This window comes from Gamsiella multidivaricata, assembly GCF_025024155.1.
Source record: "Gamsiella multidivaricata strain RSA 2152 chromosome Unknown BC939scaffold_1, whole genome shotgun sequence".
Taxonomy (NCBI): domain Eukaryota; kingdom Fungi; phylum Mortierellomycota; class Mortierellomycetes; order Mortierellales; family Mortierellaceae; genus Gamsiella; species Gamsiella multidivaricata.
Genome location: NW_026251709.1, coordinates 690,606 through 718,276, shown reverse-complemented (window position 1 = coordinate 718,276; position 27,671 = coordinate 690,606). Strand labels below are relative to the sequence as shown.

At 49.0% G+C, this 27,671-nt stretch overlaps 10 protein-coding genes across 10 annotated transcripts; 5 read left to right on the top strand and 5 right to left on the bottom strand.

Moving 5' to 3' along the window:
- Nucleotides 1-2,530: 2,530 nt before the first annotated feature.
- Nucleotides 2,531-3,224, top strand: BC939DRAFT_391036 (uncharacterized protein; the record flags this gene model as incomplete). The annotated part of the gene is made up of 2 exons (XM_051551931.1): nucleotides 2,531-2,902; nucleotides 3,003-3,224. The coding sequence occupies 2 exons, from the start codon at nucleotides 2,531-2,533 to the stop codon at nucleotides 3,222-3,224; spliced, it is 594 nt and encodes a 197-aa protein (XP_051417891.1).
- Nucleotides 3,225-3,589: 365 nt separating this feature from the next.
- BC939DRAFT_5149 (uncharacterized protein) lies at nucleotides 3,590-5,026 on the bottom strand. Its single transcript, XM_051561138.1, has 5 exons — nucleotides 4,851-5,026; nucleotides 4,621-4,684; nucleotides 4,466-4,513; nucleotides 4,113-4,266; nucleotides 3,590-3,956 (listed from the first exon to the last, which is right to left on the bottom strand). Exons 1-5 carry the CDS (start codon nucleotides 4,907-4,909, stop codon nucleotides 3,748-3,750), a joined length of 534 nt encoding a protein of 177 aa, XP_051417890.1. The 5' UTR covers nucleotides 4,910-5,026; the 3' UTR covers nucleotides 3,590-3,747.
- Nucleotides 5,027-5,037: 11 nt separating this feature from the next.
- BC939DRAFT_434254 (uncharacterized protein) lies at nucleotides 5,038-8,023 on the bottom strand. Its single transcript, XM_051553351.1, has 5 exons — nucleotides 7,616-8,023; nucleotides 7,282-7,470; nucleotides 5,716-6,535; nucleotides 5,446-5,618; nucleotides 5,038-5,361 (listed from the first exon to the last, which is right to left on the bottom strand). Exons 1-5 carry the CDS (start codon nucleotides 7,744-7,746, stop codon nucleotides 5,091-5,093), a joined length of 1,584 nt encoding a protein of 527 aa, XP_051417889.1. The 5' UTR covers nucleotides 7,747-8,023; the 3' UTR covers nucleotides 5,038-5,090.
- Nucleotides 8,024-10,419: 2,396 nt separating this feature from the next.
- On the top strand, nucleotides 10,420-11,339 carry BC939DRAFT_390942 (uncharacterized protein; the record flags this gene model as incomplete). The annotated part of the gene is made up of 2 exons (XM_051551925.1): nucleotides 10,420-10,568; nucleotides 10,700-11,339. The coding sequence occupies 2 exons, from the start codon at nucleotides 10,420-10,422 to the stop codon at nucleotides 11,337-11,339; spliced, it is 789 nt and encodes a 262-aa protein (XP_051417888.1).
- A 100-nt stretch (nucleotides 11,340-11,439) lies between these two features.
- Nucleotides 11,440-12,678, bottom strand: BC939DRAFT_405291 (PAP2 domain protein). Its single transcript, XM_051552823.1, has 4 exons — nucleotides 12,234-12,678; nucleotides 12,046-12,136; nucleotides 11,878-11,958; nucleotides 11,440-11,757 (listed from the first exon to the last, which is right to left on the bottom strand). The coding sequence occupies exons 1-4, from the start codon at nucleotides 12,571-12,573 to the stop codon at nucleotides 11,508-11,510; spliced, it is 762 nt and encodes a 253-aa protein (XP_051417887.1). The 5' UTR covers nucleotides 12,574-12,678; the 3' UTR covers nucleotides 11,440-11,507.
- A 1,553-nt stretch (nucleotides 12,679-14,231) lies between these two features.
- Nucleotides 14,232-15,309, top strand: BC939DRAFT_498142 (Golgin subfamily A member 7/ERF4 family-domain-containing protein; the record flags this gene model as incomplete). The annotated part of the gene is made up of 4 exons (XM_051559778.1): nucleotides 14,232-14,690; nucleotides 14,819-14,968; nucleotides 15,081-15,182; nucleotides 15,289-15,309. The coding sequence occupies 4 exons, from the start codon at nucleotides 14,232-14,234 to the stop codon at nucleotides 15,307-15,309; spliced, it is 732 nt and encodes a 243-aa protein (XP_051417886.1).
- A 242-nt stretch (nucleotides 15,310-15,551) lies between these two features.
- On the bottom strand, nucleotides 15,552-16,874 carry BC939DRAFT_472328 (tubulin binding cofactor C-domain-containing protein; the record flags this gene model as incomplete). Its single annotated transcript, XM_051558268.1, has 4 exons — nucleotides 15,552-15,857; nucleotides 15,957-16,466; nucleotides 16,558-16,712; nucleotides 16,820-16,874. The coding sequence occupies 4 exons, from the start codon at nucleotides 16,872-16,874 to the stop codon at nucleotides 15,552-15,554; spliced, it is 1,026 nt and encodes a 341-aa protein (XP_051417885.1).
- Nucleotides 16,875-18,054: 1,180 nt separating this feature from the next.
- On the top strand, nucleotides 18,055-20,202 carry BC939DRAFT_434244 (putative Golgi membrane protein). Its single transcript, XM_051553350.1, has 4 exons — nucleotides 18,055-18,153; nucleotides 18,254-18,384; nucleotides 18,887-19,185; nucleotides 19,796-20,202. Exons 2-4 carry the CDS (start codon nucleotides 18,322-18,324, stop codon nucleotides 20,001-20,003), a joined length of 570 nt encoding a protein of 189 aa, XP_051417884.1. The 5' UTR covers nucleotides 18,055-18,153; nucleotides 18,254-18,321; the 3' UTR covers nucleotides 20,004-20,202.
- BC939DRAFT_434240 (WD40-repeat-containing domain protein) lies at nucleotides 20,201-22,045 on the bottom strand. Its single transcript, XM_051553349.1, has 5 exons — nucleotides 21,798-22,045; nucleotides 21,522-21,657; nucleotides 21,069-21,332; nucleotides 20,800-20,937; nucleotides 20,201-20,692 (listed from the first exon to the last, which is right to left on the bottom strand). Exons 1-5 carry the CDS (start codon nucleotides 21,922-21,924, stop codon nucleotides 20,392-20,394), a joined length of 966 nt encoding a protein of 321 aa, XP_051417883.1. The 5' UTR covers nucleotides 21,925-22,045; the 3' UTR covers nucleotides 20,201-20,391.
- Nucleotides 22,046-24,342: 2,297 nt separating this feature from the next.
- Nucleotides 24,343-27,556, top strand: BC939DRAFT_434236 (uncharacterized protein). The gene is made up of 2 exons (XM_051553348.1): nucleotides 24,343-25,343; nucleotides 25,522-27,556. The coding sequence occupies exons 1-2, from the start codon at nucleotides 24,651-24,653 to the stop codon at nucleotides 27,409-27,411; spliced, it is 2,583 nt and encodes an 860-aa protein (XP_051417882.1). The 5' UTR covers nucleotides 24,343-24,650; the 3' UTR covers nucleotides 27,412-27,556.
- The last annotated feature ends 115 nt before the right edge of the window (nucleotides 27,557-27,671 follow it).

The window sequence follows — 27,671 nt, the reverse complement described above, 5'->3', positions numbered from 1 at the left end:
GCCATGGATGGAGATAAGAGGGGAGGAAGTTAAGCGGATGAAGCATAACGCTGCTGCATTGAACATCAGACTCACCTACGGTTTTCTTTCTATCTTCTGCATGTACTGCAATTTGTACCATGGACTTTGTAGGTTCTTCTTTGTCTCCAAACATTCATCGTATTTGCTTACGCTTCACACTTTATTCCTTACCCAAGTCAAAGTGCACTTCCTCCCACGTCCACTGTCGATACCGCATACTACTGCAAGTGCTGTATATTGTGGTTACACCATCGTAATATCATCCGATATTGCAGTCTTCTAGCCCGAGAGCTCTCGAGAAACCCCATTTGACAAGCACTTCACACCATCGCCGATAATGGCTGCCAAGACTGAAGCCTCGAGGAGTCACCGCCCACAGCAATCGCAGCCTCCACCACAGCATGGAAAGCTACAGCAAAAGCGCCCTTCCAAACCACAAGTATATACCCTCTACCCTGACCCACCCATCAGACAGCCCTCTGCCCCTCAGCTGCCACCCTCACCCTCGCAACTGCTATCAAAGAACCGGCAGGACCAAAAGTCCAAGGCATCCCATTCTGATCTAACGACTCAATCCTCCTTTTCATCAACAAAGTCGTCATCTCACACTGCCAGCGCACAAGCGAAAGCACAGCCTACGGTCTCTACACGCGAAGGCAGCAAACAGAACTCCAAACAGCAGAATCAACAGCAATCCAGCCCGCAACCTCACCCTTCTCAGCAACAGCAGCAACAAGCTTATTCTTCACTGAAGAACGTCCTCCCATCGCCCATATCCCCTTCGAGCCCAGCATCCAAAGTTTTTGTCACAGTCAACAAGGGAAATACTCGTGTGATCGACGACAAATCTTTGCTTTCTCCACAGAGCGATCGGGCACCAATGAGAGCGGGCGCAGGCAGTGACGGCGTTCGGAACGATCGACAGGCTGTTTCCAGCAAGACCACAGCACAGCGCGAAGTCAGCAGCACTTCAACGCCATTAGGGCTGTATGCCTCTAGTCCGCCGTCTCGACAGCATGGTCTACAGCTACACCCGACTTATGGAGGCAGTGTGCCACGGCAGTCGGTTCAGAAGCCATCTCCTGCCGAACAGAATCAAGGGCAGGAGCATGGACGCGCTCAAGGACAAGTCGCCGCCCTGAAACAGTCTACATTCCCGGGCTCATCTTCCACGCCGTCAGGATCCAGCCAGCATCAGAATGGACTGAAACAGAACGGGTCTACTCCTTCAACTTCACCGCGCCATGGGCCCTCCGCAACAACGACAACAGTATCCTCTCCTACACGGTCTGATCGGCCGTCGATCATCACCGATATCCCATCGTCCTCCCTCTCCCTGTCCTTTGACCGGAATACTGGACAGGACCAGCCAACTCAGAACTCGCAGGAGTACGAGAAGCAGGCACTGCAGTACCAGCAAAAGCTGCGGCAGAAGCCGCCAAAGCAAGGCGAAGATACGGACGAGGACAGTGATTCTGGATCGATTGTGTCATATCGCAGGTCGATTCATCGACTCTCGATGACCTATATGGGCAGAGCGGGCGTAGCGAATATCACCCCATTCGCTTCGCATCAGAGGCCGCAGATTGTGCAATATGATCGGTCTGCGGCGGGATCGATTGCCGTATCAGGAGTGAAGACAGTGGCCAAGGAACAAAAGGATGAGGGACAGTCCTCTCAGCAACATAAGCAACAGCAACAGCAACAGCAGCAATCACCGACGAGTAAAGAATCTTCTAGCCTTCATTACCAGCAACAGGGGAACGTAAAGTCAGGCAGCAACTATGGATCTGGATCATCGCTGGCGACGACCGATCAGGGACACAGATATCACGATTCGCGCTCTCGTCAGGACGATGCAGGTCGGCCACGGCCAGTCCGAGCCAACACCACAAATGATCCGCCGGTATCGCGGTCAAAGGAGACCATGGCTCCTGAGCGGAGCATCTCTGCAGACAATGTTTATCATCAGAACAGCGGTGCCGGTCGCTCGCAGCAACGGATGGACGGATCTCAACAGCAGCACCAAAAGTCAAAGTACCAGCACCATGGTCAGCTTCAACAGCAGCCGCAACACTGGAAAGAGCATCCTTATCCGTCGAACTACCTTCCGACCCCGGCTAATACCTCTTCATCAGCTGGTTCACAAAGCGCAGCCCAGCAACGTGGCCAGCATGAACCCAGGCCGAGTCATGAGAGTGCCCAGAGTATGCGGTCTCAATACTCCCGTCATCGGCCAGACGCACAGCAAGGGCGGAACGGTGGATCCGTACCAGGTTCGGATCCTAACCGCTCCAAGTCCCCTAGTCGAGCAGGCGCACTCTCGCCGTCTGGCAGTCTTCTTCGTGGTGGTCTATCACATCATCCACTCCCGACAACGGCGCGCGGTGGCGCTGGTCTCGGCAACAACAGCAATAACAAGAACAGTCCCTTGAATATGCATCCAGCCCATCATTTCCCTAGCGGCGGATACGTCCGCCCGGAAGAAGCCTTTAGCCCCTCAAACCCGATGCCCGAGCAGGCCGAGGACTACGTCCGACAGGGGATCGAGTTCCATGAGATCGGAGAGATCTCAAAGGCGACCCATTACTTCCGAACGGCTGCCGAGATTGGCGACCCTGTGGGGATGTTGATGTACGGGTTGTCGGTCCGACATGGATGGGGCTGTACTGCGAATCGGGTCCTGGCGTTCCAGTATCTGCAGAAAAGTGCGGAGCATGCGGTCGGAGACTTGAATTCGAGGGATTCGTTCACGAGCTCGGCGGCGAAGGGGGAACTGGTCCTGGCGATCTATGAGCTCGGGATCTGCTTCCGACATGGGTGGGGTGTGGATAAGAACAAGAAGACTGCGGCGTATTACTTTGAGATTGCGGCCAACTTGGTAAGTCCTCTCGATCTACAGCGGCATGCAGTATTTGAAAGGTGTCGTGAACTCTGGTAGTTGAAGATACTAATGCGCTCTGCACGTTAAAAAAAAATAGGGAGATCCGGATGCACAGAACGATCTGGCATGGTGCTATTACCACGGCATAGGAGTGAAGAAGGACATGTACAAGTCCGCAAAGTACTATCGAATGGCGGCTGCACAGGGATTGGAGACGATGGGGAATTCGTGGATCTGGAAGGACAAGTATGGGGGGCCGACGAGTCCGGCACCTCTGGAGAAGCAGCACCAGCATCAGCACACACTTCGCGCGTATTGATTGATGCACACACACACACACACACACACACACACACGCTATCACACATCCGCAAATGATATGATATTATTGCTACGACCTACAAAGCGACATGAACACATTGAAACGATCTCAAAACTTCGCATCATGAACATTGCGATATGATCTTTCTTTCTTTTGAATACCCAGCTTTAGTCCTGTACTATTACTTGATTCGAATTATTCTTTTTAATACATTACGTTATCACATCCCTTTCCTGTATTAGAGTGGTGTTGTGCGGATGAAATCATTATCGCCTCGGAGACACCGACGTTGCTGTTCTGAGTAAAAAACAATAATAACCTCCCCTCCGCAAGGGATAGGTACAACTTTGATTAGCAAAGCATTTGTGTAAAAGTTGTTTTATTTGTGTCCATTCTATCCTTTGGCCGTATACTGCTGCTGCTGCTGCTGCTCCTGTATATCCTACACTCCCCATCCATGTAGAGTCCATCCACTCGTCTGTATCTCAATTTTCCTAGGGAGGGAGGGGAGGGCAAGGCATTACGCAGTGTACTCCAGAGGCACCTTGGGATCCAAGAAGGCCAACCAGTCCGAATGCGAGGTCGGCAACAACCCCATCGAATTCAACTTCCACATGCCCAAGAGGATCGTCAAGATCTGCATCGCCACAAACGTCAGTTTCGGCAACGCCAACTTGCTCTCCAGAAAGGAGACCTTCACGGGCGACACTGTTTCGTAGCGTTCAAAGACTAGAAGGATTATAAACGAAGTAGTAAAATACATAGAAGAAGAAGAAGAAAATGTCATGATGTCGCTCGTTGTCGGTTCGATCCAACCTTAACATGCAAAGTATGAAAACGAACTTCTGAGCCCCAGGAGGTTTTAGAAGATTGAGGTATGCTTACCCTGGGACATGTTGAGGACCGCTTTGATAGGCGAGAACATGAGCATGGCCGTGATGGCGACGGAAAAGATCTGGACGCTGTTACCGCTCATCCACAGCATGAATCCCTGCATTGGAAGCTGCTTTCCTGGCGCCAATGCCGTATCCCATGCTTTCTGTGAATGTCGTATCGATCAATAAACAATGCAGACAAGAAAAAAAAAACCAGTGGTCAGTCGAAGACGGAGAGGAAGAAGTCGCTTTTTTTTTTTGGTAAGTTCGATTGATTCCAAATGGCCGATCGGATAATGTATGTGCTGAGAGTAGTCCCTGTGTGGTTGATGGACAGCTTCCTGGGATATGATGTGTATGTACCTTGACTTTCAAAAGCTCGTTGTCTATTTCCTTGCCCTTGGATCCTTTCTATCAACGGACAATCCAAGAAAACCAATCGTTAGCAGACCCGAGAACGGGCATTACATTGTCGTGTCGTACTCAGATTATCCAGTTGTATAACAAAACATGCGTACCTGTCCTCTTGAGGCGACATCTTTTAAACCGACGTATCCTGGAGGGTCTGCGACGCTGCGTTTGCTACTGTTTTTTTTTTTTTTTTTTTTTTGTCGCAAAGGGTGGTGGATGTTTTTGTGAGCGAGTAGAATGGCATAGTGATGGCGCGACTTCGTGGAACATCATCTCTAAATGTCTTGTTCGTTCTGAAGAAACCTCTCCCTTGCCCATCCCTGGCTGCTTGTCTTACTATGAGGCGTCTACGGATGTAAAGTCAAACTTCCAGGTCTGTGGGATGATGGTCGACATGCTGATCGGCTTCTTTTGTTATTCCGCTCCTGGCTGATGCGCTGTCGAGGTGTGTCGAAAGAGTGATGGTCGATGGTCAAGATGATGGGATGAGCTTTCAGTCAGGTTCACTTGTCACATATTTCATTTGGCAATTGTTTATTATCTGATGTGGTGCATGTTAAAATAGTAAACAACTGCTCTAGTTGCGTCCAAAGACGCGGGTCAAAACTGTGAGGTAGTGCTTGTTAATCACGCTGGGATCGTTCTGGTACAGGGTCATCATCACTCCCATCGATGCACTGAACAATGCGATATCGCCATAAGGAACATTGCGGACCAGCCCACGCTTCAACAGCAGGTTCCACGCAGTCTCCAGCGCACGGGGCAGGCAGTACAATGCCAACTCCATCTGGCGTCCAGGCGCTTCAATCAAGACCGCCAATCCAGAAATAATGCCGTTGAAAAGATAGCTATTGAAGAGAGAAATAAAAGGTGAGTGCATTTGATAATTGTAAAGAAACCCAAAAAAGTGAATAGCAGCTTTCGCGACTTACGTGAAAAGGACCTCACTCTTGAAGACCCTACGCGTCACACAGGGAGTGCTGAACGCGCCCAAGACATACATTGTCAAGAAGAGGCATGACCGCAAAGTCGATTTGAAATAGCGATACGCGACTCCCTTAGGATTCGTCGCTAGTTTCTTATGCTGGAAGACGAGAGTTACGATCTATGAAACCAAGAAGTCGTCGTCAGTGAGAATCTTTCTGCCTTACGTGCCAATATATACCAGAATCCAATACGGTAACAACTGAGTGGCAACTTACAAAGTTCAGTGTACCGTACATCTTGGCTGCACGAGCAAACTCGCCTGTGAGGACATCTAACGCGTGTCCCTTGCAAGGCGTCAGGGGGTGAAGCAACGCGCACAGCTGAAAGTCGTGGTGCAGACCGCTAGGAAACAATGTCGCAATGTTGGGCGAAATGTTCTGTGCGACAAAGTCCTTGGATGACATGCCCGCTGGGATGCCAACGTTCTCCATGCCGCCCGGCAGCTCCTTCAGGATCTTGTACTGAGACTGGAATGTCTCTATCAGGGGCGGGAACATGGGTCCGAACTTTTGGGGCAGACCTGAGTGCTGCATGATAAAGTTCCAGTAGGACCTCGGCATGGCGTCCGGCTCAATGACACATGAGTACAAGTTGACCGAGGCCGTGAGCGACATCAGAATGGTTGCCGCCGATGCCGTTAATACCTTTGCAAGAATATCGTCCCATCCATTCTTTGTCACGAGTGTCTGCTTCTGTCCCGTAAACTCCGCATTGTCCATGAGCGCCTGGCGATTCGCAGCCCTCTTGGCGTCCCGGTGCTCAGCCCACTTTTTCATCGTGTAGCTCGATCCGAACTGGATCGATCGCGTGAACAGGTAGAGAGTGAGTGCAGTCCTGCGACTCTTGTTCTTGTCGAGCAACAGTGTCAGTCCTGCAACAGATCCGGCCACAAACGCGTTCAGCCGGTCACCCTCGTGATCCGGCCGATAGTACCGCATGGTGCAGAGCACCGCCTTGTAGGCGGACAAGAATGAGGACAGGAAGAACGCGAATCCGACAGTGTCTCTGCCTCCGCTTTTCTTAAATATCCCTGGACTAATTTCGATTCAATTGATGGAGCGAGAGAAAACGTGAGAAAAAAAAAATAGAGCTAGGATAAAATAACTGGTATACAAAACATACATGCGGAAGAGTATGTGATGTGTAGGTGCCTGGCTGGCATGTGAAGGCAACAGAAAGGGTTTTCTGTGGAGAGTCAAGAATGATGACCTGCAGCCCTTCCCCCAATACCCATATTGCATCCTCTCCCCCTTTGAATGAACTAATAGTTCACCCACAATACCGAGCCCTCATCTGGATCTATGTTAAGCACATGAGCAACCCTACTACCGCCGTTGAACCGGGCAGCACAGATGATACGATCTAAACACGCTCCTCCCTGCCATTCTTCTCCCTGACATCGCCAAATGGGACCAGTCAAAAGGCTCACCGCCAAAATAAACACCGTCAAGCATTTGACATCCGTTCCATCCGAGATTTCAAAATGCATGATAGATTGATTCGAGCAAAGAACGGGAAGCAAGCTGTAACAAAACAACTCGGAATGCTCGTGGTTGTCGGGTCAGTCGGATGATGCCCTCTATTCATGCGTAATGGAAGGATGTTCCTGCTTCAAAATAGATCTTCTGCCTATCTTGCTGATCTTGTTGCTGGCCCTTCCAGTTTTTCCTTAGTTGTGTTTTGTAGATAGCTGCCATACCTGTCACTTTCTGCTGTAAAAAAAAATGCCGGAAAACAACAATAAATAAAAGGAGCCTTTCGCATGGGCATAACCGACTTACTTTTTCAGGGCCTTCCCCGTCAGGAGCGCGGGCAAGACACCGATCATGTACTTGACCACGTATCCAATAACCCAGGTCTTGAGGAATCCTCGAGTCACATTCTGGGTGCAAGTCTTGCCCTCGTGCTTACACTTGTTGACCCGTTTCGTGTCCTGGGTGATTTCGAGGTGCAGCCGCTGAAGGTTATGACTACAGTTGCGATGCCGAGAACGAATGAGTCATCGTCAGTTCATGAGGGTTCATCCCAACGTCCGAAGTTTAACGGTCTCGGACCCTTTTGTTCCAGTTTCAACGCAGGGGCAAAGTGTGCATGCATCGCACGGCTTTACAGTACCTGCTAAGACGCTGCAGTCGCTGTTGGAAATTGTTGAATCCGGCAATGACCTTTTCCGTCTCTTTATTCGTCAAGGCTATGGACAGCAGCCCGGCAATTGCCTCAAGAAAGTTCTCCCAGGCATCCTCCATGTTGGCAGTCGGGTGTGTTGAGTAGGGGAAGCGGAAGGGTATGTGGAAGAGAAGGGTTGGGGTGTGGTGAAAAATATATATAAAAAAGAAAATGGAAAGTCAGGAACTAGGCGCTTGGCATCTTTATGATTTCGCGTGATGTAATGACAAAGTCCTGCTCGGACAGGGCAGAACCCACGAATTGGCGACTGTGGGGTATGTGAAAGAGTATGGGGGAGGAGACAAGACGAGAAGAGCCTGGAGGGAGGCGCGAGATGAAGTGGAGATGTGTGTGTGTCCGTGGAAGGAAGTGCAGAAGAGGAAAGGGCCGAGCGGGGAGGGGGAAAGTGTGGGTGGAGATGTAAGCGAATTAGCGGAGGTGAAGCACACGACAAAGAAGCTTCTTTTAAGGGGAAGGAGGCAGAGCTGCACAGGGCGTTTACTTCAAAGAGAGAGAGAGCTTCATTTTATATGCCGGACATGGGCTGTAAACTAAGGCAAGCACACACTTGCTCTACACTGCCATCAAACGCCAACGGCCCACACACAGCACAGCATAGCATAGCATTAATCATATGTTTGCCAAGACATAGTCGCCTTCGCTTTCCTTGACCATCTCTTCGGATCAGACTGCTCAGACCCATCCCTTCCATTTCCTCATTCCGGCGTCCGAAGGATATGCAACCCAAAGTAAGCGTGTGCTCTCGTATCTCGGTCCATTCATGAACGAATTCCTCTCTTAAAGTATCGGTTCATCTGTCATATGGACATCTTCATCTGCAGATTGTAACACGTCTTTGTAAAATGAAACGCTACTTATCTATCAACTTTGCCACGCACGAGAATTATCCCACAGCACCTACTATTATCACGGCATCCTGTGTTTCCGCCGGGTTGTCTATCTTGGCACGTACAAGTGTTTATCGACCCTTCTGGGACTATCGGGGCATTCGCTGATTCGTAGGGGTAGGGTCCAGTTCATCCATTGAGAGTAACGACTCTTCCACACATGATAGGCTCGCTTAACACGTTGAGGAAGGATGAGAGACAATGAATCATGGGCGCTGGCGCCTCAAAAGAAGAGAGCGAAAGAAATTAAAGAGGAAAGAGAGAAACGTGCTACACGGGCAGACTGTTGGCAAAAGCGGAAACGCGAGTTTTGCCAGCCTAGGGATCTACGGAACCAAACAACGCCACCAAAACGGGTCATCCAGACTGCACCTCATCATAAGACCCAATCATATCATTGCAGACATGACGCCTTCTGCTTATAATGCTTATAGTGCTTCGTTGCCGCCGTCTCTCACAGTCTATGCTTACGCCATGGAACAACAATCGGCTGTAACCCATGGTCTTTTCATCACCATCATTATTCATCCCTGCTAGTGAGCGGCATAAACACCGTTCCCGAGTCCAGAGTCGGTGCCACGATGAGAAGTTTTTTTTTCGTTTATTGGCAAGGTATCAATCCCAATTCATTCATTCAATACCAGGAACTGAAGAGCATGGCCGTTCAGGAACCATGAATAACTCTCTTGAGGATGATGATAGTGCGGCTACGCCCAGCTGATTTTGTAGAAACTATACGTGACAAATTAGTCGTGTACGAGGAAAATCTAGCCAATCGGAGAATTTATAGGTCTTCCCAAGAAAAAATAAATAAATAACTGCCTTGAACTTTGGAGCTTCATCACGGCCTTTCGTGTTTGGATCCATCCTTTTTGTCAATAGGAACGAACAAAAAAGAAGGGCGAGAAGAGTCGAACGGACATGACTAATAAGTATTTGAGGTTCCGATCAAGACATGGTTGATTACGCGGCATGATGTTCCGAAAAAAAAAAGAGTGGATTGAAAACCTGAGCCGCGATGAATGTTTTTTTATTTGCATTTACTGATTATGAAGCGGCGACGGCGTGCTTAATGGATGAAGAGGGGTGGGAAGGAAAGAATGTAGGGTAAAGATTGGTGCGGATGTAAATGCTGTTTACTGAAATATAGGCCTTTGGTAGCAGACACTAGTCATGGTCGGTGCTGTTTAAGGCCATCTCGGCAGTGATTTAAGATTTACTCTGTGCAAACAGCGCCGTGGCAGGAAAGAGTGCAATTCCTGGCCGATGGTCAGATGTGAGTGTATGTTGCGTTTTTTTCGAGTAAGGGCGTGCAGATGATTGAAGCTGAGACCTGTGTGCCCAGAAGAGAGACGAAGGAATAGAATTTTCTTATCAGATTTGACATATCCGTCAGGTCAGGTACCACTTCGATTCAATTGGACTGAATACAAGCAATCTAACAGCCTCATAAACAAAAAAAAGGGCGCCATTCTCTGCTTACAATACGAAAAGTGGATACCTTCTCCCACGCCGTTTGCCCCGTCCCTTGGGTATAAATACCCACCCCGGCATCCACTGATTCCCTCTCTTTTTTTCATCCACATTCCATCCTCATATTCACCTTTACACCTATACCCCACACCTGTCCCTGAACTATCCCACGCTCGCTTAAACGCACTACAAGTCCTCGTCAATCTCTCTCTCTCTCAAGGTCCGTCTCCTGTCCCTCGCGCTCCTTTCACTTATGCCTGACGGTTTACTCATTCGCTGAATGAGCCATTCCGACTCGTCTCTAATCTCGATTCCAACGATCTTTCGTCTTTTCCTTTGTGACTAAAAACATAAGCAGACCCACTTTTTACAATGACTCTTCTCGCTGTCGATCTCAAGGAAGGCACCAAGACCGTTCACGCCGAGGCCGAGCGTTCAAAGTTCGTCAAGTACTTTTTCAAGGGCGAGATTTCCCCTGCTGTCTATGGCAGGTTCCTCATCTCTCTCTACCAGATCTACAGGTAAGAACGCGAGCACAGTCGCAGTAACTGTTACACATTGGGAATGCATGGGGAAGGATAATCGATTTTGCACAAAAAACCCCTTATTTCCAACGACTCAAACAATTTTTTTTTTCTTCTTCGCCGCGCAGCGCTCTTGAAAAGGCCCTTGACGAGCACAAGGACAACGCAAACATCCAGCTTATTTACTTCCCCAAAGAGCTCTCCCGTAAGCAGGCCCTCGAGGAGGATCTCGAGTTCTTTAACGGCTCCGAATGGCGTGAGATGCTGAACCCTGTCTCGCCCGCCCAGAAGGCCTACATCGAGGCCATCGAGCGCTGCAGTGCCACCAAACCCGAGCTGCTCATCGCTCATGCCTATGTCCGCTACCTTGGTGATCTCTCCGGTGGTCAGATCCTGGCCAAGAAGCTGCAGAAGTACAACGACTTGCCCGAGGGCAAGGGTGTTGCCTTCTACAGCTTTGACGAGATCGAGGACAAGACCGGGTTCAAGGACCAATACCGCATTCGTCTGAACCAGGTTGAAGTCGATGAGGTGACCCACAACCAGATCGTCCAGGAGTCCTGCCAGGCCTTCATCCGAAACATCGATATCTTCCAGGAGTTTGATGACGAGCTTGTCGGCTTGCCCTTGTCAAAGAAGGAGCAGGAAGCCCTTGAGGCAGCACAGGCCGCTGATGCTGCCAAGGCCACTACTCTGATGTCGTCCTTGGCTCCCTCGAATTTGATCAATAGCCTGGCTGTCGCTGTCGGCTTAAGGTCAAGTGCTTAAAAAGGACATCCTTTGCGCAAATACCACTCACTCTCCGCTATATCCTTCCTTGTAACATAATCTCTGCAGTAATAAAAAAAGAATCATCGTAAAAGCATTTCGAGTGACATTGGTAATATGTTGAATCGTTTTAGTCATCAAGCGTTATCGAGAAGGGGAATGTACAATCTATTCCTGCTTGGTATGGTCGGCATTACGATGTTGTTGCCACATCTCCCAGTCGAATTTGGCGAGATCGGGGATCGCGTCTGTGTCCCGGACGTAGAATTGCTTTGCCAACGGAAGATTGACGATCCAGTCAAAGACACCTTGTGGCCGCAAGACGCTATTGACAATGTAGTAGTAACCCAGTGCAAACGCAATACCGCAAAGGCTTCCTGCCACCACCTGTTGCCATGTGTGATAATATAAATGTACGCTACAGTTGAAATCGTAACAGCAGAGCGTTTACAAGGTCAGAAACGATCATGTCTATACGGTTAAAACTGACCACGACAAGGAAGTGTAGTGGCTTTCAAACGGCACAGCATCAACTTACCGAGAGTAGACAACCAGAGCGGACCAAAGGACGACACAACCAGATACGAGATGTGGGAGGAAACCGTCAGATGCCCCTCCTCTATGTTAATACGATGAGATTAGCATAGATCTCCTCAAAGCAGACGGCAATATAAACATCAGTTGGAAGCGAATAAACGCAACTTACCTTCGGTACATGAGAATCGCGGTGTAGGTTGCAAAGTAGGCCATGAACTGAGAGTGGCTAGAGGGCATTCCATAGCCATCTCCGAGATACTCTATCATAGATTCACTGCGTCAGTTGGACATTCAGACATTCAACTGCATTGAGATATTCAGAGAGCTGCATCCAGTAATTGAAGAGTTTCACGTTACCTGTAGGCCTAGCCTGCTTGAAGAGCCGTTTCAGGACCTGGTTGACGAATTCGTTGGCGAGTTGGCCTGCAAACATGACTAGGGGCTTCAGATCCCGAGAGGTGAGGACGATAGCGACATAACTGCAGATGATACCCAGTGGGGACAGTGTCACATAGGCTAGCAGCTTCGAGAGAAAGTTGTTTTGCGAGAACTGGACATGGGTGATGGAGAGCGACGTGAGGGTGTGGTGGGGAGGGATCTGTGAAACAGAGATTCCTAAGGCGGCTGCTGCTGGCTTGGCCAGGGTCGCTGCACCGGCGATGGCACGGTACCTGAGCGATGACACATCCGGCGACATTCTTGTGAGGGGATGTGTCGAGTGAAGAAAGATGAATCGGATGCAAAGAGGATGGGATGAGATGGAAAGTTGCTGCTGTGTCAAGTGTCAGAGATAGCGATTGAGAGCAGGGCATGCGCGTGGAATTCACTCAAATCAGACAAATCGAACCTTTTTCACCCTTCAAGACTCCTGCTTCCATTCTTCGCTGCACATGCCTCGGATCGACGGAGTATAATCTCGCGTATTCTTGCAACATGTCTGCATAGTTCTGTTATCGTAACTCTTGACGCTGGAGCACAATTGCTCACTAAAGTCGGGAGATCGCTCTGGACATTTTCGGTCATTGGCACTACACGCCTCCCATTTGAAGAAAAGAAACACGCAGAACCAGACAATCCTGGATGGCGCGTTCCATCTCCTGGACAAGCGGAACACTCAGGTACTCATTTTACTTCTTCGATCCATATCCTTGATCATCATCAAATATACCTGATTTTGCACAGAAGTACCGCGGACGTAGATGTTTGCAGTCACTTGCGGCGACAAGGCTTGTTTCGTAGATCGAACAAGTAGAGTAGCAGCTATATTCTTAGATGAAACGGGTAGCATGACAAGGCACAGCTGTTTTCAAGGCGTCCAAATGCGCACATAAATCCGAAAGCATGAAGATCAGGATCTACTTCAACGTTTTAATAAAAGAGATACACAACGGGATCAGGACCATCGATGGCCTCTGATGCTCCCTATAGCCTCAAAAGTCTCTAAACCACTAATACCAGCAGAGGCGTCGCCGTCAAAGTTGCTGTTTAATATAAAAGGACAAATGGTGAAGCTTATCTTTTCAACGTGTCTGTCAAAAGGAAGCTGCACTCTATCTTGGTTAATTCTCTTTTGAGGATCATGCAGTTGCAGTTCAACATCTCGAGAGACAATCGGTATTTAGCAAAGGCTTCAAGAGACACAGTGGACTCTTGCAGCACACAAGACCCACATAATAACTCGTATGACGGTTTTTTTGCCACCAATTTTTTACCTGCGAGGTTCGCGATCAGCTCGTAGCTACACTCTGTACGCGATTCAGGAAGGCCAGGATTTATAAGTAGAGTGACATTTATTTCGCACAAAGGTGCCGGTTATCTGGGTTCCAGCAACTGCCCACAGCGTTGCATCTCTCCATAGCTCCAGTCAGCCTGTAATGGGCAGACGAACCAAATATTCATTTTGAGCTGGTCCGTTGAGCTGGTCAACCCAGATCCCCAGCAGGAAGCTCAATCGCAGGTGTATCTCAAAGCGATTGACTAGAGTACCAAACGATGCAGAACGACTGGGATTCTTAAAGAGAGGTAGTGTTGTTTCGGTGCCGGGACGCCGGTTTATTATGGACTCTGGGGCCTCAAGCATCCAAGACGCGTCTTTCTTGTCGCGGTTGCCAAATGCTTTGTGGTTCTCGCATTGGCTGTAACTGGATGGATTTACTGCAGGTTCTATTTGAGTCTGCATTCTCAGTTCTGCAAGCAAAAGCAGCTCCATTGCATTAGTTGAACTACGTTTCAGCCAAGTATAGGATCGCCTCCAGCCTTTTGCATCATCAACCATCACACCAAACAGAACAACCAGACAAGACACTACCCATCAAAAGACGGGCAGACCATCACTTCATCACCAAGTTATATACCATGTGGCAGCTGCCATCAGAACCACCACCAGAAGATGCCGTCTCGGTCCCCATCCCATTGCCTACCCTCACCTCGGCCACCTTCGCAAGCGACAGCAACCATGCAGTAGTAGTAGGAGATGATAATGTCAAAGAGGTCGTTCCAGGACACGCACCCTCGGATGCCTCAACCATCGTATCACCCCATCCACACTCCAAACCGTTACCGAAACTACCCTCCCAATTCTCTCCAAGCACTGCGCCCAAATACCCTTCCACAAGCACAGCTGCAAGCGCGGCACTAGGACCCAACGGATCCACCATCAGTAATCGGGGTACGCGGTCCTCTGTGAATGCATATTCATCAGAGCAGCCGACTGGGACCGCTCGATTGGTCGTACGGATTGAGCGGGACCATCATTTGGGCGACGAAGCAACCCGATTCGAAACCGAGCAGTTTCCAGAGGAATTCCTTGGACGAGTATGAAGACCCATAGAGAACATTTGCGGAAGCAAAGATCGAGCGATAAGCATCGTGAATTGCTATTTGCTATGGGATAAACGGACACTTAATAACCAGTTCTTATGTATGCTGGTATTTCTGTGTAGATAACCCGTCAAGAACTCAAGGCGACGGTAGAGGGGATCAATGAGTGCATGCGCGATGCGGAAGAGTCGATCATGAATTGTCTAGATACGTTTCTGGATTGTCTTACAGCATACACGGCTAAGTACTGTTTTGGGACGCATTATCAGCGGGTAAATGTCATGCTATGTTCTCGTGGTTTTGGAGCAGTCGCAACCGAGTATCCGAGCGATCAAGACTAATGCCCGTCTTTTATGGTCCATGTTTGAATTTGTTTGATGGTAGGCAATTCGGAAGATGGAGCAGTTCATTGAACAGGAGAACAGGCGACTGTATCATCCCGCGAGGATGCACCTGAGAGATCCACAGAAAGTCGGCATGATCTATGTAATTCCTTGCACTTGGTATTGCTGACACGCCGGGCAGTAGACCGAAGAAGATATCGTTTTCTAACACCCACATCTTTTTTTTTTTCTGTTTGCTCCACTGACAGCTTGAGTTCGAGATCTTTTAGGTGTGCCTTACGTCCGCACGGTTTTTCAGGACACAGACCATGGACGCTGCAAGACATCAATATACCTTAGTACACATAGAACCCTTTATTTTTTTTTTTTTTACGGTTATAGTCTACTCTTTTCAATAATAGCACAATCGCTTGTCTCGATGTGCGGATATAACTCGACATGTCCTTTGGTTCTCTTGTTGTCGTTTCCTTGTCATTTCACAGCCCCGCAGAAGAACCCCTGTATGTGTTTGTCAGGCGGGCCCCATACCGTCCTTTGCCAGGACTGTCTGTGCAATTTCATTGTGAACCTCATGGGGCTCAAGCAATCGCCAGTTTGGCGACTTTTGCTGACGCAGCCAGTTAAAGTCCTTGACTCGGTCGTAATAGTTGACATCCGAGTTCAGCTGTACAGCTGCGAAAAGACGGTGAAGTTGGTCTGTAGGGAGGAGGTCTTGGTATGGGTAGGAAGCGAAGCGCATTTCGGTGCAGTCCTCGATGATGGGCTCGCTTGTAACGTGGAGGTAGATATCCATATCTGTGGAGGTGTGCATACGCGACTAGTTTTTAATTGTCGCCATGGAGCAATAAAGAACCAAATTAGCACAACTGCACACGACGTTTCTTTCTTTCTATTCTTTTTTTTTTTTTTTTTTTACCTGATGACACGCTCCAATTAGCACACATCCTTCACAGTCGTGCAGCAGGATACTTCCTGAGACCGGCGGGATGACCAAGGTGCATCGCTTCAAGTTCCTGATATGGATCGCTCCGAGGGGTATACTGTGGACGAGGTTGACAGTACAGTCCGTCAAGTTCGTCAAGGCCACGTCCTTGGCCTTTCTCTGCACCGAATGTGCCGACTCTACAGGAACACCGCCCAGATAAATGGTCTGATCCATTTGAGCAGTGGAATCAGGATCTTCTAGGGTCCCAATGAAGAGATGTTCGCCCACACGGTCCTCAAACTTCATGAACAGGCGCTCGTCAATTGTGGACTCTGAAGGCTTTGGGGACTTGTTGGAAGCAATGGGGGTGCTGGACACGGCCAAGGCGGAGGGAGAAGATGGTGTCGGTGTGAGGGCCTTGCGCGACTTGAAGGAAAACTTTGGTTTCGGGACTAACTTGCCGCGAAGCTGGCTCAGTGTCTCGGACATGGATTTCACAGCCTAGATCGTTAGATGCTTGGTTAAACACATATCATACATAGTATATTTTTTTATTTTGTTTTATTTTTTTGAGGCAAGGCGTCATCAGTACCTCTAAACAGATGCGGACATCGTATGGAGGAAGGACAGTGATCTTGTCGGTAACTGTTTTCTCTAGAGCATGGATCCGCTGGAGAATATTGTCGACGACCGCCTGGATCTTGTCCTTGGGGACCGTGTTAAGTTCAGCAAGTTCGCGTTCAATGCCTATTGCAGCAGTTCAAAAAAAAAAAAAAAAAAATTAGTTAACTAAATTCGAGGTACGAAATTGGACAGACGTGTTTTTAACAAAGGAAGAAAATGCTGATAGGTACTCTGTTTCTCGGGGTCAAAAACAGCACGAAAGTCCTTCGATGCTTCAGCGGCCATGGCGTTCAGTAGTGTAGTTGTTATGTGCAAAGGTGTGTTTCTGGAGAAGGAAGAGAGCCGTGTTTAGGGGGGGGGGCGTACTGCTAATTCGGACGCTATGCCTCTCCTTCAAATAGTTGACGCGCGGTCGTTTTCTCCGGACCTCTTTTTTTTGAGTTCAGGGCACATTCGGATTGTCGTACAAACCAAGCCACCTTCCCCTCGAGTCAGTCAACTACAGCACTTCGGCACACTCGAGAACGACTCCAAGTTCGACTCGTCCCACGACCGCAACAAGTCCTCTATGACCCAGATCGGGGCCGCCATGTCCTCCGCGGCTGGGGCGAGGTTGCTCCCCATATGTTCCTCGGAGAGAGGGCTACTCTGACCATTGCTTCAGACTAAGGTTACGGGGCTATGGCAACAGTGGATATCCCTCACCGGAATGGCTACCCCAGGGGGTGATATGGCCCTTGAGGCTGGAGCTTGCGAACCAGTTCAATGTAAAGCTGTGGCATATCCTCCGTTGTCGCCGCAGCCTGCTCATTTGCACCGCATGCCTGTATATCATTCATAGGCTGCTTCGCATGCAAGTGCTGCGATAATCCAATAATATTCCCAGCTCGATCCAGAAATGGGATGCATGTAGAACAGAGGAAGATGATTGCTATGAGGTTTGAGCGAGAACAGTACACTGAATGAGTCTTCTTGAGTCCTGTCTTCTTTGAGCAGCAACTGTGCCAGCCCTATGATTGTGAGGGACCTCCAAAAGAATGTGGACATCCAAGTCAAAGTCTAAAGCAGAGCGAATGCTGATGCCATACGGTATAACGATTCCATATGTCCATGTCCAGCAATGGTATCTTTTTTTTTGTTATTTTTGGCGGGAAATGCTGTTTTCATTTCTGACGCAAGTAAATCGGTAAAACGTTGAGGGAGAAGAACAAAGGCGCCGATGGCGCAATGTCTGATCAAACAGCAGTTGCGAGGATGCTGGCGGCAGTATCCGCCTTCAGTTAGCTGCTCCCCCACCGAATGGCCTCCTTCGTCCCATCACACCACGTTGTTACTCAGAGAGTCGGCAGTTTCCCCCATTTTTATTTTTGGTCTTCGCCAGAACAATGATGACTGCCTTTTTGAAGGGAAAAAAAACTGGGGCCTACTTGGGACGGAGTGGGAACCGCATACCTTCGCTTTCTCACCCCACCTTCTCCCCCCCCCCCCATCTCTTTTCCTGTCTTTCCACATCCTTATCCGGGCCAAGGATATCGTCTCCGTCCTCAGTATAGTCTCCCTCCGAGTAAGTATCTCCATATCTCCAGGGTCTTCGATCGTCAATTTGTAGCATTCAACTTCTCTAATGTTCCGTTCTTTAATTTCCCTGTCAAACCAACCTGCAGCAACTCAAAACACAAGTCTCACCAGCCTTCATCTCATCCAGCAACCAAGCATCAACCGAGCATCAACCATGAACACCGAACCACCAGAGAGCGGCAACACCTTTTGGGCACAAAAGTCTGCCCTGGAGCAGGTATAACACTTTCTTACTGTTGTTCTTGTTTTCTTTCGACAACTGTGATCTCTTTGAGTGATTGTTCAGACATCTTTGTTGGGGAGGTCGAGACAGGACAACCTTAAAAGCAACCTGGCCTCATGAAAGCCTTTGTCTGGATGCTGACAGGCATTATCAAAAGCTGGGTCCAATCATTGTCAGGAGTCGAGTCGAAGAACCTTTCTCAGGGCTCATATCAGGACCCGATCTCAGTCGATCGACAAAGGCGGCCTGTTCAAGGGATATCTGACCAAAGGCAAATCGTCTTATAATGCAGGGCAGGGTTCTGGATGAAGATCCAGATTCAGGAGTACTAAAGGGGGGTTTTTGGATGGTCCATCCGCATCCAGGACAGAACACAACAGTTTTTCTCGACCTCAGAAGACGTCTCTCGCCTTATCTGATCGTAGGTTCTGAACTTTTCCCCTCCCACTGTCATTGACATTTCGCCCACCTTTTTTTTCATGTTTCGTCAAAATAGCGTTATCAAGTTATCCTGGACAGGGTGACACCTCACACAATAGAACGCTGGACCTTCACGGGTGTCGTCTTGCTGATCTACTTCATCAGGGTGCTGTTTGCTCAGGGTTGGTATATCGTGACCTATGCCCTGGGTATCTACCTCCTGAACCTCTTCTTGGCGTTCTTGCAACCGAAATTCGACCCTTCATTGGAGATGGACATGGCGGCGGACGCTGCCGAGGAGGGACCGACGCTGCCGATGAGATCGGATGAGGAGTTTAGACCGTTCGTCAGGAGGCTACCAGAGTTCAAGTTCTGGTAAGTTTTTGTTACTTCGGCTTTTTTTTTTTCTTTGTATTGAACATGTTATCCAGCATCGTATCATGTCATTAGTATCAGGACGAACGAGGAGATGGGCGCTTTTTTATTTTATTTTTATGAGGGACATTGGCTCGCAAACAGGTGGATTACCGCAACAAAGCATCGACCGACCAATGAGATACGGAGCCAATGGAACGCAGCAAGGAGAATTGTCCGTTGTGTATCTCTTCTCTTTTCTTTTTCTCGATCGAACGTCTTTTTTTTTTTTTTTTTTTTTTTTCTTGTGAGCATTGGGCGGTCGGTTTGTGGAGGCATCAACATCTTGTGTTCAACGTTATGGGCTCCTCACCACCATGGAGAGTTATGCAGCTAGGCGATTACATGCATTACGTTAGGGGACACGACAGGATAGAGCAAAGGACGGCGTTCAACAAGGACTTGCGGAAAACACTGCGGACATGAACGACAATCTCTCTCTCTCTCCCCCTCCCCCCCTCGCTTCCTTAAAAAAAAAAAAGCGCTTACTCAACGGCCGATCTTTGAGTAACAACATCGAACTCACTCACACCTTTTATATTTTTGTCTGCGCCCACTTGATCGCACCTAGGCATTCAGCGACGAGGTCCATAATAATCGCGTTCGGATGTACACTCTTCCGAGTGTTCGACATCCCGGTCTTCTGGCCGATCCTGCTCGTCTACTTCTGCGTCCTCTTCACGATCACGATGAAGCGACAGATCCGGCATATGATCAAGTACCGCTATATCCCCTTCAACGTCGGCAAGCGGTCGTATGGAAAGAGTAGTTTCAAATAAAGGACTCGGTCAGCAGAGGAAATAGTAAAAATAAAAACTGGAGAAGCGGATCAGATAATGCCCTGTCTGTTCAAGACAGTTAGACATCAAGCGGCCATTCCGCCTTTTCAAATCCCACCCTGTTTTTTTCTCCTGCGCTGGATAGACTTTATCAATAAACTCTATGCTATCGAAAGAGTCGTGTGTTCTTTTATAACAGACAATCGTTTATTTCTTTCAAGGTTTCTGCGAGTGCTGTCTGTCTGTCTGTCTTGTATGTCTGCTCGTGTGATTCCTGCGTGCTCGCTCTCAAGACCGTTCCTTTTGTCCTACATTCGCGAAAACGAGAGCGAAAGGACCCTGCGAATTTTGCATGCATAGCAACTAGCTTCCTTGGCCATTAGTGACCTCATGCATCCTCGTTACCATCGCCCTGCCAGAGTCCATATCGCTTTCCTGGTGTTGTCTGCCACAACCGAATGGTGCCGTCCTCCGATCCTGTGGCATACAGCTCTCCATCGGGGCTGTAACTGACCGTGTGAACGGGTCCATGGTGACCCTTGTAGACCTCAAGCTCACGGCCCGACTCGAAATCGTAGATGCGGACCCACAGATCCGAAGACCCACCGGCAACGAAACGGGTGTGGTTTGGATGAAGCGAGACTGCCGAAACGTCATATTCCGTCTTGATGTGCTTCCTCAGTGTGTAACTATTCGGGAATTTAGACATACAGCGAAAGAAAAAAATTATCAACATGTATCTCAAATGAACCAGAGCAGCAAAGAGGAGTGAAAGGTTGATTCAGAAAAGCCTTACGTCTGGGCATCCCAGAAGTAGACCGATTTTCCAGTGGTTGAGGTGATGTACTGTCCATCTGCTGACAACTCCATCGAAGCAATGGGTCCATCCATCTTGCAAGAGTGCACCTGGTTGAAGGTACGAGGATCCCATACCCTATATTGCAGAAAAGAAAGAAAAAAAACCGTGACGAGTAAGATCACCGTGCAAAAATGCGATTATCAATCCGCTGCAATGAAAGAGAACCAAGATTCATTAGATAATATGTTTTATCCTTTTTTTTTTACCTGATCTCCATGTCATCGCCCGAGCTCAGGATCATATTCCGTGCGCCATCCCAGACAACGTTCCTAATCATTAAGGAATGTCCGTCTGCGGCGAGCAAGGGCTGGCCCGCGAGATCCTCTCTGTTCAAGTCAAAGATCCTCAGTTTCTTTTCCATGCCTCCTGTGACGATGCGGCTACCATCTCCGGAAAAGTCGCATCCACGAACAATGTGTTGGTGAGGGAACGAGTGAAGGATGTCGCCCGTGTATGTGTCCCAAACTTTACTGCTCTCGACCCATCATTATCATCATAATCCATCGAAAAAGGAGAAAATTATGCATGAGAAGGAGGAGGAGGAGGTTAAAACAAAAGACTAGGTCAGTATGGATGCTTTGGATGATTGATTTGCAAACATTTGAACAAGATACACACACAACATGCACCAGTAGATGTGAAGAAGAGGACCCTCTTACGCTGTGAAGTCGGCCGAGGCGGTAACAGCTTTAGTGACATCGGTACTCATACGCGCGCTCCAGACTGCACCTTTGTGTCCGATAAATGTTCCAATCCAGTCTCCTGTCTGGCCATCTCTCAGCATGGGATTGCCATCTTTATAAAAAAAAAAAAAAAAAAAAAAAAAAGATCCGCCAAACAGAAGGCGTGGAAATTGAGGTTGATGCATGTTAGTGGCGTGTGCTATACAGTATACAATACGTGTATGCACGGTGCCTCTGCTGAGAGCAAGGTACCTTTGCAAGCACTGATCATGTAGTAGGTGCCGTCGGACATGACCCTCGAGAACTGGAGGTCGACAACTGGACGCGTGTGTCCAGAGCAGGTCAGGGGAATAGAGCGCGGGGTTGATGCCATGGCCATAATAAGGGAGGAATCGGTTTCAAGGGGGGAAAGGGTATTTTGGATGAAAGAGAGGAGATGATGAAAGCGCGTCCAGGGGGAGGTGGTGGTGGTGGCAAGAAGGAGGTGAGTGGAAGTGGAAGGCAGGCAGGGCAGAGGAAAGCTTACGTGCAGTCGACCAATGACAGGACTTCTTCCCCCCACGGAAGCCACACAGCGACCCCAAGGAGAAATGCCGCTGTCATGTCTCTGTGGAAACGCTGACCTTGTCCTTGGGCTCTTTGAGGCCATCCCTGGATCAAATTGCTCTTCGCATAGCGTAGAACCATTCCTTTTCAGAGTGGGCAGTCGAGAGCGTTTTCCATAGGTTTATTGAAATAGTTTTCTTTCCTCTGCTAATCGTACAATATAAACTCTTGGGCTGCCTTCTGGAGAATATATGTCTTTAGACGACGAATGGATCGTCAATAACCATGCTCTTTCCGTTGAGACTTACTCGATGTTCCCATCCTGCAGATCGCTTGGGCCAGTTATGGTTATGAAGCGCCTTGGTTTTCCATACTGAATTGAGCATGTTCATCTTTGGATATTGTCGGTCGATTTCATATAGCACCCTGTTCTCCATTCACAGGACAGCTAGCGGATAGTCGAGACTCGAAACCATATCCTGTAGCTTCTACTTATCCATGCAGATGCTTCTCGGCTTGAAAGCGAATGTATCGTAACCTCCATACAACGGATATGGATGGGGTGTCAGGCCGTCGACAGGATCCAAATGCCGCCGTGAGATCGCATAAAGGGTCGAATCAAAAATCTTGTCCGACATTTTGGCAAAGTAGTCGACCAAGGAGTAGAAGAGAACGTTAGCGTTAGAGAAAATGACTCGATAGTCCAGTAAGTGGTGGCAAATGTACTGAAAAAGCCGCCCACAAGCGACCGGTTTGAGACTTCAGCCTGTGTGAGATTGGAGGACAGCTCAGCAAAGGATGGCAGGGGCAAGTGGTCCTTCTCGACCATGACATGGGCTTGTGAAATAATTGCGTTCGAGGTGACACTGGCCAGGCACTCGTCGAGTTCTTTTTGACGTGAGCCGTCGTCTGTCCGACGGTCGGTAGATAAAGCAGTTGTCATCGCTTTTGGTGCATTTCTTGCGAATGGTGCTTAGAAGATCGAAGTGGTGGGATACCAGGGATAGGAGGTTGAGCGCGAAGACTCCAATAAATGGAAGTAGGCGTTTGGGAATCATTTTGGGGCATCAGAAAATGAAGATGAGATGATCTTGACGAGAGAGGGCTGAGATCATTGTTCAGGTGCAGTACGTGGCAAAATCCCTTTGCCCTTTGTACTACCATGTAATTGTCCACGCAACGATGGAGGGGTGCCTATTGATCAGTACTGAAACGCGTTGCGCTCGACAATGGTATGCCGTGGATGTTTCCCTGATCCTGAGGGACGGGCCTTTGCTATCCAATACTGCATCCAAAGGTCATGGAGAGGAGTTCAGCACTATTCTGTAAGCAGAAATCCTGCTTATTGACGAAGAAATAAAAGTCTATTTCTGGAATGCAATTTGCTGAATCTGAGATCCTGGAGACCGTAATCATGCTGGAGAACCCATGAGAGTTCGGGAGCTCATGCTCCGATAGGTTTGATTTGGCTGTGTACTGTATGTCCCTGTGCGCGGTATGCACTGGCCAGCGCTTGCCATGCTCCTAAGGGGAGGAATGGTTTACACGACAAGCGAGGGTGCCCTTTCACAGGACACTCACCTGTATTTTCTGTTGGGTGAACGGCACGGATCGAACAATCACAGGCAAACAGGCACGCACATGCTGTTCTTTTCTTTGTCCTTTGCGCTATGTGAGTCGATCCATGTGGCATACATGGCAAATGCCGCTCCTTGGAGGCTGCTAAGCAAAGCAGGCGCATTTAGGAAGAATGCGCTGTGCCCCTGATGCTCACTGCGGCCCCTTCTTTTTTTTTTCTTTTTTTTAATATCGCCGATCTATCTCTCTTACGATGACTATTGCAGGTGCGATCTAATAGATAAAAATGAGGACTAGGGTGGTTTTCAAACTGTCACCACCAAAGTAAAAGTTAAAAAAAAAAAGGGACGGGTCGATGTCCAAGTGCCTGGGGACATGACATGGCAGTGACATATACGAGTCAAGAATAGAGAAAGACACTACTGGCGACGACGACATTGACATCGACATCGACATTGACACCGACGGCGACATCGACGTGTCGGTAGACTCCATGGACAGATGTAAGGAGCGTAATGATAATGAAAATAATAATAGCAATAATAATAATAAATCGATGTATCCACCGATTGGTGTACTCATTCGGTGCAATGGACCGCCCGTGCCCTTTATTCAAGGCGCTATTCCTGTGATCCTTCCTTCTTTTCAATCCATTCCCGTTCATTCCATCCCTTCCCATCCCATCCCATCCCATCCCATCCCATCCACACTCTCACCCTCTTCCCTCCCCTTCCTCCCCTTCTTCCATCTTTTCTCCATACTCTCCCATCCTCTTCTCATCCCTTCTACCCGCCGCTCTCCCCACCGCCTCAACCCCAACTCCTCCCCTTCCAAATCATTTTAACAGGGTGTGGATAACCACCCATTACCGCTCTCACATCCTCCCTCTCCGTTTCGGTGCTATCCCTACGTCTTCTTTGTTATTGTTATTTTCTGTTTGTCCTTCCTCCTTCCCTCAATTCCGTCTGCTCCCTCACCTCCATGCTCATCTCGCAAGGAGAGATGCATCAACACATGGACGTCGATATCGACTCGGACCAGGAGCGTGAACGCTCGTTTTCACCCATTCTTAACCAGAAAGCTCACTCACAAGGAACGATGGAGCACTTCAATCAGCCTCCCTCAACAAAACCGCACCCTATCATCCCCTCAGAGCTGATTCTCCATATTTTCAAGTTCCTCAGCGCCCCCCAGGACCTGCGCACCGCTATCCTCGTCTGCAAGCTCTGGTGCTCCTGTGGCATGGACCTGCTCTGGTCTCGCCCGGCACTCCTGAGCCTGCCTCTCGTCGAAAAAATGTGTCAGACCATATCCCTTGGCCGATCCGAAACCGTCTTCCCCTATGCTGATTACATCCGACGTCTCAACTTCTCCTTTCTGGCCCAGGACCTTACAGACGATGTCTTAATCCAGTTCAGCTGCTGTCGACGATTGGAACGATTGCTTTTGCCGGGCTGTACTAGGGCCACGGAGGAAGGGCTGAAGCAGATCCTGGAGGTCGGACATGGCCTATATTCATTGGATCTGTCAGACATTTCTGCAGTGACGGACTCAGTCCTCGAACATGTAGCAGAACACTGTCCAAAACTGCATACCCTTTACCTGACAGGATGTGTCACTCTCACAGATGAGTCTGTAGTCAAATTAGCAACCAGCTGTCCAAGTCTCAAGCGAGTAAGTTTCTTTTGGAGGCGAGCGGCGGGGCCCAGGTGAATGGGCCGCCAAAAATAGGGTGATGGGGTCTCGAAGGATAGGTAGATGGGTCTCGCATTGGTAGCAATGTTGATTGCAGTTGTACTCACTTTTCTTTTCTTTTTCTTTTTTTTTTTGCTTTCTACGAATACTCTGCTAGATCAAACTAGGACAATGCATGCTGTTGACAGATAGATCGATCCTCGCCCTCATTCAGCACTGCCCACATCTCATGGAAATTGATGTCACTAATTGCAATCTCATGACGAATAACGCCATCCAAGCTGTCTTCCGATTCTTGCCCCAAATTCGAGATATCAACATGGCCCTCCTCACCAATCTCACGGATCATGCCTTTGCATCTATTCCCATTGGGTCGATATCGTCCTCAACCTCATCCCCTATCCGGTTCGAGCAATTACGAGTCCTGAACTTGACATCATGCGCGCATATCACGGACGAGACCCTGGCGAGGATCATACCAGCGGCACCACGACTCCGCAACCTGGCGTTGACGAAATGTGATCAGATCACGGATGTAGGCGCGAGTGTGATCAAGCTGCTGGGCAAGCATTTGCATTATCTGCATTTGGGACATTGCTCCAAATTGACGGACAGGGCCATTACGACGCTGACGCAGCACTGTACCAGAATCCGATACTTGGATTTAGCATGCTGTTCCAAACTAACGGATGCGGCTGTGTTCGCGATGGCGCAGTTGCCAAAATTGAGGAGGATCGGGTTGGTGAAGTGCTCGAACATTACGGACCACGGGATTTATGCGATGTTGGTGTCGCAGATTGTGCCGCAGACGCTGGAGCGGGTGCATTTGTCATACTGTGTGCATCTGTCAGACACCGCCGTGGCGGCTCTGGTGAACCAGTGCACGAAGCTGACGCATCTGTCTGTTACGGGCGTACCCGCGTTCACGTCACCAAAATACCAGAAGTTTTGTCGGGTGCCCCCCTCTGAATTTACGGCGCACCAGCGGGAGGTATTTTGTGTGTTTTCGGGCAAGGGCGTGAGGGAGTTGAGGCACTTCATGCACGAGAACCCGACGATGCCTTTGTCAACTTTATCGAGCATTCAGAGGAGCTATCGAATCATGGGATCGACAGTTGCGTCCATGGTGGCGGGAGGTCAGCATTCTTCGGCGATTTTGGCGCATCTGGGATTGACTCTGAGAGAGACTGAGGCGCATGTACAGAGTCTTTCGGTGGCGGAAAGTGAACAAGGGTCAAGTGCCATGGCGGGGCCGGGCTCGACGGATTCTCTTTCTGCAATGATCGCGGACGGCACTCTTTCAGATCATCATCAGCAGCAGCAGCAGCAGAATCACTTGAGCGAAGCGCTGACAATGGAGTTGGAGCAAGAAATAGAGGACCTTGACGAGGCGGAGCAGGACTATGCAGAGATGATGATGCAGCAGCACCATTTGCTCCGTCGTCACCATCATCGACACCACTATCAGCGTCATCCCCATCATGGACACCACGGGCATGGTACAGACAGTGCTTCTAGCGGGATAAGCTCGTGCGCATCAGCATCAGAAACATCGACTACGGCTACGACGTCTTCGGGACAGGATTCATCATCGTCATCGGCGTCTGCATCTGCATGGACACCCAACAATACCCATTTGCCCCTGTGTCCGTACTACCACAACCATGCGCGTCGGTTTCAGCCCACGATCACCGCTGGACAGGATCAAGATGCGGAGCCAACCTCGGAGACGGCAGTGATGATGGTCCAGGCGCAGGATGATCGAATGGCTACGCCGAGTTCTGTAGACCAGGAACAGGAAGAGGAGGATGAAGACGAGCAGCAGGGTCGTCATCGTCATCATCGTCACCATCGCTCGGACGGTAACCGCGACCAAGCTAGAGGCGAAGGCGAAGGTGCGGAAGGTAGTAGCGGTGGAAGCGGACGTGGTAGTCCTACGGAGGAAGAGGATGATGACGAGGAAGAGGTTGAGGCGGACAAAGATGTTTTTGGAAACGTAGACGCAGACGATGACGACGTGCAGAGGGCACAGTCAAGCCGACGCTGAAATAGCCAAAGCAAAGCTAGTAGGGCGCGCACGGAAAAAAGAGAGCGCCTTTATTTTATTTTTATTTTTATTTTTATTTTTATTTTTTGACATAGATAGAGAGACATGCATAGCATGCAAAACCAAACATTGGCGCCATTGTAATTTGCTTTTATAATGTAATAATATACGACAGACAAAGAAAAGAAAACAAACTATACAAAGACATTACTCAAGCCAACTGGGTCATCCTTCTCGTTACGGAGCCGGATCTCGTAACT